This window comes from Pundamilia nyererei, unplaced genomic scaffold, assembly GCF_000239375.1.
Source record: "Pundamilia nyererei isolate P.nyererei 1_Seehausen unplaced genomic scaffold, PunNye1.0 scaffold00061, whole genome shotgun sequence".
Taxonomy (NCBI): Eukaryota; Metazoa; Chordata; class Actinopteri; order Cichliformes; family Cichlidae; genus Pundamilia; species Pundamilia nyererei.
In genome coordinates this window covers 3,254,526-3,261,861 of record NW_005187462.1, presented here as the reverse complement: position 1 = coordinate 3,261,861, position 7,336 = coordinate 3,254,526, and the positions used below count along the sequence as shown (strand labels likewise).

Here is a 7,336-nt window from a genome sequence, read left to right as displayed (position 1 = left end):
CAAGCTGCATGTCTTTGGACGGTGGGAGGAAGCCGGAGTACCCGGAGGGAACCCACGCAAACACGGGGAGAACATGCAAACTCCACACAGAAAGACTCCGGCCTGAACCACTGAACCATACTATGGAAATTAACCCTCCAAACCTCTGTAGAATTCACCTTGATGGCGAGCTCTGCTCGTCCACATTCATAAGCTTTAGCTGCGATGTCCGAGTACGAAACCCCAGGTGAGTCTCCCACTTTCATACACACTGCTCGTGCTATGGCATCGTCTGTTAGGTCCTTCTGCTGCACCTGGACACGTACACAAACACGTCACACCAATCAGTCATGTGAAAACAGTCTCAGGTGGGCGAGGTGTGAGACAGTTACCTTGCATGACGCCCAGTGTTTGAGGACTCGGCTGACTCCCTGATAATCAGGGATCTTCAGGTAACGACAGACTTCGATGGCTAATGGGTAAAACTGCCGATACACCAACCTAAGAGAGAGAAAGACAGGTGAGTGAGAGGTGGAGGGGTAACATGAGATCTCAGAGACATTTCGATGAGTTCACTCACCTGTCAATCAGCACCTGTAGAGTCAGCTGTTTGAATCTGAGGTCAGAGGTCAAGGAATTCATCACCATGGTAACACACCCGTCTGAGCTGAATCCTAAAGCTAAGAATGGGTCACAGCGGCGTGACGAGGGATGCAGCCCCTGACTCTGAACAAAGTGAGACGTTACCACACACTGCATCTCCCATGATGCACCTGTGCAGACTGAGAGGATACTGAGTGTGCGTGAGTGGCAGCCCTACGCTGCTGTCTCTGACGGCGTTCAGCACTCGCAGCTCCCTGCAGGTCGTCACAAACTGATCTGGACTGAAGTCTGTGAGGAAGCACTTCCCAAAGGACGCCGCCTGGAGGGAGACACGCCACATTACAGGGACAGGTCATAGTACAGGGCAGGTCGCATTACCCTGACATGCTAAAACAGATCATACGGACGCTCTCACCCTCATCAAGGATTTCTGGGTGTTGGTGTCATACTCGTGACCTGCCGCCTCCACGCACTGTCTGACTGCTTCTCCCAGCATGCTCTGCTCCTTGATCTCCCGCAGGTACTCGTCCGCCTTCTGACTCGATTTCTGCAAAGACAGAAAAACACACGTCAGGCCTGACAGACCTGTACCCGTGCTACATGTGTACCCATGCTACATGTGTACCCGTGCTACATGTGTACCCGTACTACATGTGTACCCGTACTACATGTGTACATGGACATCAGTGAATGACAGTATTAAGGTGATGTAATGGAGTGGACTTACAAGTACTGATGTTGTACTATGGCAGTATTACAGTGTTAATGGGACAGTATTGTAGTACTAATGTGGTACTGAATGATGTACCTCGTACTCCCGGTGGGCCTCCAACAGCAGAGCTCCAGGCGCCATGGAGGCGATCTTGAAGATGTCCTGACAGACCAGAGGAACCTCCTGCAGCAGCTCCTGATTGGACGAGCTGATTATTCGAACTCCATCCATCTCTCCCACCAAAACACATGGATCCTCAATGGGATACCTGAAGGCCGGGGTCAAGGGTCAAACCACCAGAGAATGACTCACGAGGACATCCTCGAACACGGAACATGATTCTTTGTTTATAAATGACCAGCTATAACAAGAAACCCAGAAGGAGCTCCAGCGGAACCTAAATGAGCTCTAAGAGAACTTTTTTGAGCGAGCTCCAGGAGAACTAGGGGTGGAGCCGAACCCAAATACGGTATTCAGAAAGGCACAAATAACATGTTTTTCACAAATACTTATTTTGAACAAATACTTAAAAATATTTGTATTTGGGAACAAGAAAAACTTTATATCAAAAAGCTGCGTTTCCTCATGAGAACGCAGGGCACGAGTGAGTGAGTAACGTGTAAAGAGGTGAGTGACACACAGTGTCCTCCAGTAGCCAAAAACCTTGCTCAAGTTCTGTGTGGAAACATTTTACAGTCAGTTCTGCAGATAAAACCAAAGTTACAAGTAATGTGTGCAAAAGTCACATCAAAGGCAGAGATATCAAACATCTGTCAACATCTGTTATGCATAATCACATGCACTTAAAGCATCCTCTCCTGGTACTGTGTGCCAACCTCTCCAACAGCACCAAATCATCATCACAGCCATGTTCTGCCCCTGCAAGTCAGTTTCAATCACCTATATTAGATGCATTTAATGCAAAACAGGCTTATACACCCATCCACCCACTACAAATAACAAACACAGTGGGAGAAATTATTTGCCTTGACCTGATGCCCAACTTAGTAGTGGAGAATAAAAGTTTTTTGCAAGCTTCGCGAAGTGGTTGCACCTCCATACCAACTACCAAGCTCGTTGGCATTCCAGAAAGAGCTTGGCCTTCCCAAGAACACATTGGTGCATGATGTGTCAACCAGGTGGAAGTCCTCCTTTCACATGCTCCAGTGACTGTTGGAGCAGAGACGACCACTGACTACCATGAGTGCAGAGATGGATCTGGGAGGTACTGTGTGTGAGGATGTGGGTTCTCTGTCTCTGTCATCCCTTGTGCGCAGGCTCTCAAAACCTAAAGGTGGATGTGGATGTACCGAGGCACTTAAAATGGTGACCATATTGCAGTCTGAGTTGGCTCAGCGCTTCCAGGCTGTCTTTGATGACTCCTTGGGTCATTACTTTAAAGCCAACCTACTGGATCCCCGATTTAAGAGCTTGCCCATGTCATCCGAGTTTGACAGGCTCAAGGCAGATGTGTCTGCAGAGGTGGATGCAGAACTCCAAGCGGATGATGTCTCTGGGTAGGGCTGTGTGATATGACCAAAATCTCATATCCCGATATAAGACACTATCGTCCGATAACGATATAAATCACAAAAATTTAACATTTTCTATAAATTCTGTGAATCTCGGGCAGCTCAACTTGCGTGAAGTGTTTCCAGCTGGGCGTCGTGTAGCTGGAGTCGAGTGTTTTAACTGATGCATGAGCACCTGACGGGCCGTTTTTGCTTCTCATCCGTAAACTCTCTGCATACTGTTTCACGTGATTCAGTTTATTTTGAAAAGTCTCAACAGGATCTTGAGCTTTATTGTGAAAAGTTTATGTAGAAAATAAACAAGAGGGCACGTGATGGTTTTACCGACGTTGTTGCTAATGACAACGCATAAAAACAGGCGCTTGTCCGTCCGTAGTGTGGTTATATTAAATAAAAGAGAAAGAGAGAACTTTAAGAAAATAATATAGCCACTACAGTGACCATCAAAACGATGAAAAAATATTTCTGTAAACAGTTTATTTTACGACAACACGAAACAAACAATAGCGTAATAGGAAATGATAGACATATATATAAATCTCCATCCGATATATATCGTTATATCGAACAGCCCTATTTCTGGGGTACCTGAAGCACCCAGCTCATCCTCAGTTGAGAGTGAGGCCAGCGGGCAAAAAAGCCAAATCTGCCTCATCTGGTGCTATGACCTCCGCAAGATAGTTGAGAGCTACTTAGCTGAGGACAGCACTGAATCACTGACCTCAGACCCTGCAGCCCTGGCTCATGTGGCAATGAAATATCGCACCTGCCCCAACAAGCAGAGGTATCTTGTCCCCACAACGCTCCAGACTGCTGCCCTCACATGTGGACAAGCTTGTGATCACAAAATACTACATGGAGAAACTTAACTGAGAGTATGTTGGCAGAAGACATCTTCTTCAAAGTGAAATATGGTTGAGTTATGGTCAACATAAAACACAAAAAACCCCTTTGTGTCTGTTTTTAGGCAGACAGTTGACAACAGCAGGGCTGCATCTTTTGGTTTAACAGTATTATATAGAATACAACTTTTGTTCTGCCACATCTCCCAGTCAGGGGTTGATAAAGTTTAGTTCTGTGCATTAGAAAGATGTTCTCTCAGAAGAACAGTTCTTTGAAGTATTATTTGTTTTTAATTCTGTCTGTTCATAATGTTCACAATGATATTTTATTAATTGTTGGTTTAACCATGGATGAGGTAATGGCTGTTGTGTTATTTTCTTTTCAATGACGTTCCTTGTTAAATGTTCATTGCTGTATTTATGGAAAAATACCAACCAATATTGCATATCCATATTTATTATAATGGATATAATTAAAGAATACTTACACTGTAACGTAAATCAGACGCATAAACAAGAAAAAAAATTGATTTTTCAACCTATTTTGAATTTTACTCAAATACAAACACAAATACTTTTCCCCCCTTAACAGATACAAATACCGGCTGCTTTGCACAACTCCAAGGAGAACCTTAACACACCTGAAGTGTATTTGAACATGTTCAGATGTGAAGTTTGAAGGATACTGGATGGTCTCATTACACACCCCGACCACCAGGAGCAGTCTGTCCCACATCAACACCACAGATGGCTGTTGGCTCTTTGGTCTGCGACACCTGGGCAAACAGGTAAACTCCAGGTTAAACGGGTGTAAAAGAAGAGCTTCGACAGGTGAGCAGCTGAATAAATAAGAGCACAGGTAAACGAGAGGTCACACATACCACAACATCTGCTTGGGCGCCATGGTCTTCTTGGTGTCGACGTCACTCAGTTTCTCCTGCATACAGAAGCATCACCTGTGAGTCATTCCACAGGTGATGCTTCACAGATATCTGAAAAGCTGATTGGCCAGAACAGCTGCTCACCTGTAGGGTGGACAAGCCTGTCCACAGGTGTCCACTGTCAGTGAGGAGAGCCAGGTATTTATAGCTGAAAGACACAGACATGTGGACAATGTTGCCGTCCTGAGGACTGAGGCCTGGAGGACACTGAAGAGAGACACAAAGGTAGGCAGTGAGACAGGTAAAAGAAAGATGAGGACAAATCTGAGTGTGAAGATTACTGGCTGTGGATTAGCATCACCATCGAAGACTGTCAGACAAACGTCGTCTCAGACTGGTTTTGGTTAGAACGATCTTAAACTGAGCATTACTGACTTCACCTGTCTCTACATGTCTCACCACCACAGTGCAGGACGTGTTGTCCAGGATGAAGAGTTCTGGTCCGTTGGACAGCAGGACTTTAGTCTGTCTGTCCTGAGTGAGGACTACCCAGCAGGATGGCTTTCCCTGCAGACCTGAGGGACAGACAGGTGGACAGACAGGTAAGGGTGGAAAGGCTTAACCGTGGCAGTGAAAACACCATCTCAGGTGAGTCAGGTGTTACCTGGGACTTCAGGTAACCTCCGGAGCTTCAGGTCATCGATGTTGGTGGCCAAGGTGAAACGGGAGGAGCTTGTTACTATGGCAATACCTGTTCCATAAGGAGAGTGGAACACCTTGGCCTCCATCACCTGACTCTGGACCACTTCCTGTTTAAAGATAGAGGTCACCTGATCGGTGACATCGTCTGAGCAGCTTCATTTATTCAGAGGAACAAACTCAGGTGTGCTGACCTGTCCCATACTGAAGTGTCTCTTAAAGGATCCAAACAGGTCATAGATCAGGACCGTGCCGTCCTCCTGGATACACAGTAGCTCGTCAGAGACCGTCCACCCGAGCTGGACCACTGGACCACTTTTCCACTGAGACGGAGACAGAGAGAGAGAGACGGGTCAGAGAGAGACCCAACCGGTCTCCGGGTGTGGTCAGGTGCTACTCACGGGGAAGCTGGCGACGGTGCCTCCTGACGCAGAGTAGATCTCCAGCTGAGGACGAGAACTCGGAGAACGCCGCTGAGGTTCTCTGAGCAGGGCTGAGGGGTCAGACAGAGGTCAGGGGTCAAAGCCTTAAATCTGACTATAAAAAACTATCTCACTGCAGCGTTTCATAAAGTTTTATTTAGTTTGTACCGATGGGGCCTCCGTATGGAGCTGCAGCCACCAGACTGTCTCTGAGTCCATCACGCAGACTCCAGCTCATCTCATACAGATCCGTCTTACTGCAGTAGTACACAGGAAAGTACACATTAATGTAAACAAACCCCTCCCCATGGTCCCCCGCAGGCTCCTCCCCCTATCTGCCTAACACTATTCCAGCCTCCGGTCACTTTCTGCTCACTTTAAGCTCACCTGTCACTTGCACACAAATGTCACCTGCCGACCTGAGTAAACCCTGACTCTGATGGGCTACAACCTCCTGCTCACTTCGTCATGGACGTCAGTCCTCTCACGTGACGTGTGTGTTCAGGAAACGTCATTAAAGGGAAAACGCTTCTGAAGCCAGCTTTAGCAGGGTCAAATGACAAGCAGAGGCGCAGGTTACAGGCTGATTTCTCTGTTTAAACAGCTCAATCACACAACTGCAGAAAACACAGGTGTATATAACACGGATGGAGCTGCGGTCAGCTGACTGTCAGCAAACATTAGCCTCGCTGCTAGCAGCTGAAAGACCGACACAGTGGGCGCTCACTGACCGGTAAAAGGCGTCTCCCAGCGGGTTCCAGCTGGCTGTGATGAACGCCATGATCCGCTTCTCAGGAGGGGGTACCCCGGGGAACAAACCGGAGGAAGTCCCGGTGCACCGGCCGGACGTAGCGTTAGCTTTAGCTCTCGCTCTGCCCGGTCAGCTGACTGCGGCCTAGTTCTTCTTCTTCTTCTTCGGTAGTTATTCAGGCAGACGCCGCGGGCGCTCTGCTGCCCTCTACGGCACTTCTGTGTTTACAGCTGAGCCTGCAGTATTTTTTTTATTTTTTTTTTAATATGAACTTTATTTAGAACAATAACAATGACAATCTCAAAGAGACAAGCGACATATTAAATCAATCAGAACAGAATCACATCTCCTATACACCACAATGAAATCGACAGTAACTGAAAGTAAACATACATACATACATACACACACATATATATACATATACATATGCATACATACACATCCATATTCACACATCTACATAATAATAATATAAAAAGATGAATAACCAATACAAACATAAATAAGAATAAAAAAAAAAAGAATGAAAAACAAGGAACAGAAATAAAGATCCAGATTCCAAGATATTTGATTTCATTTTTGACAGGTATATCATACAAAGAAGAGTGAGAACAATTGTGGATACTCATGAGTTCACATTTGTCCAGGTTCAGGCGTAGTCCAGAAGCATCAGAAAAGATCTTTATTGTATCTAAGGCCAATGGAATTTGTTCTTTATTTTTTAGAAAGGTTGTTGTATTGTCGGCAAGCTGACTTATTATTAATTTGTGATTATTTATGTCTAATCCTTTGATGTTTGAGTTTATGACAGTAATAGCAAGTAATTCAGTGGCTACAATGAATAAAAGAGGTGAGATGCTGCAGCCCTGCCTGATACCTCTCTCCACCCTGAACCTGGGACATGTGCCTTCT

At 45.9% G+C, this 7,336-nt stretch overlaps 1 protein-coding gene across 2 annotated transcripts in view; it reads right to left on the bottom strand.

Moving 5' to 3' along the window:
- vps16 (VPS16 core subunit of CORVET and HOPS complexes) overlaps positions 1–6,608 on the bottom strand; it is a 16,522-nt gene extending 9,914 nt beyond the window's left edge. Inside the window, exons 1-16 of one of the 2 annotated variants that reach the window (XM_005735010.2) lie at positions 6,402–6,457; positions 6,058–6,211; positions 5,839–5,927; positions 5,650–5,741; positions 5,443–5,571; positions 5,214–5,358; positions 5,009–5,124; positions 4,694–4,816; positions 4,550–4,605; positions 4,355–4,444; positions 1,391–1,562; positions 998–1,129; positions 774–901; positions 560–595; positions 372–480; positions 159–293 (exon numbers count right to left, since the gene is read on the bottom strand). In XM_005735010.2, coding sequence (XP_005735067.1) covers positions 159–293; positions 372–480; positions 560–595; positions 774–901; positions 998–1,129; positions 1,391–1,562; positions 4,355–4,444; positions 4,550–4,605; positions 4,694–4,816; positions 5,009–5,124; positions 5,214–5,358; positions 5,443–5,571; positions 5,650–5,741; positions 5,839–5,908 — 1,533 coding nt within the window. In that variant the 5' untranslated portion in view covers positions 5,909–5,927; positions 6,058–6,211; positions 6,402–6,457. Of the gene's footprint in view, positions 1–158; positions 294–371; positions 481–559; positions 596–773; positions 902–997; positions 1,130–1,390; positions 1,563–4,354; positions 4,445–4,549; positions 4,606–4,693; positions 4,817–5,008; positions 5,125–5,213; positions 5,359–5,442; positions 5,572–5,649; positions 5,742–5,838; positions 5,928–6,057; positions 6,212–6,401 lie in introns of both variants that reach the window. The other variant, XM_005735009.1, reaches the window with a different exon arrangement.
- Positions 6,609–7,336: the final 728 nt, after the last annotated feature.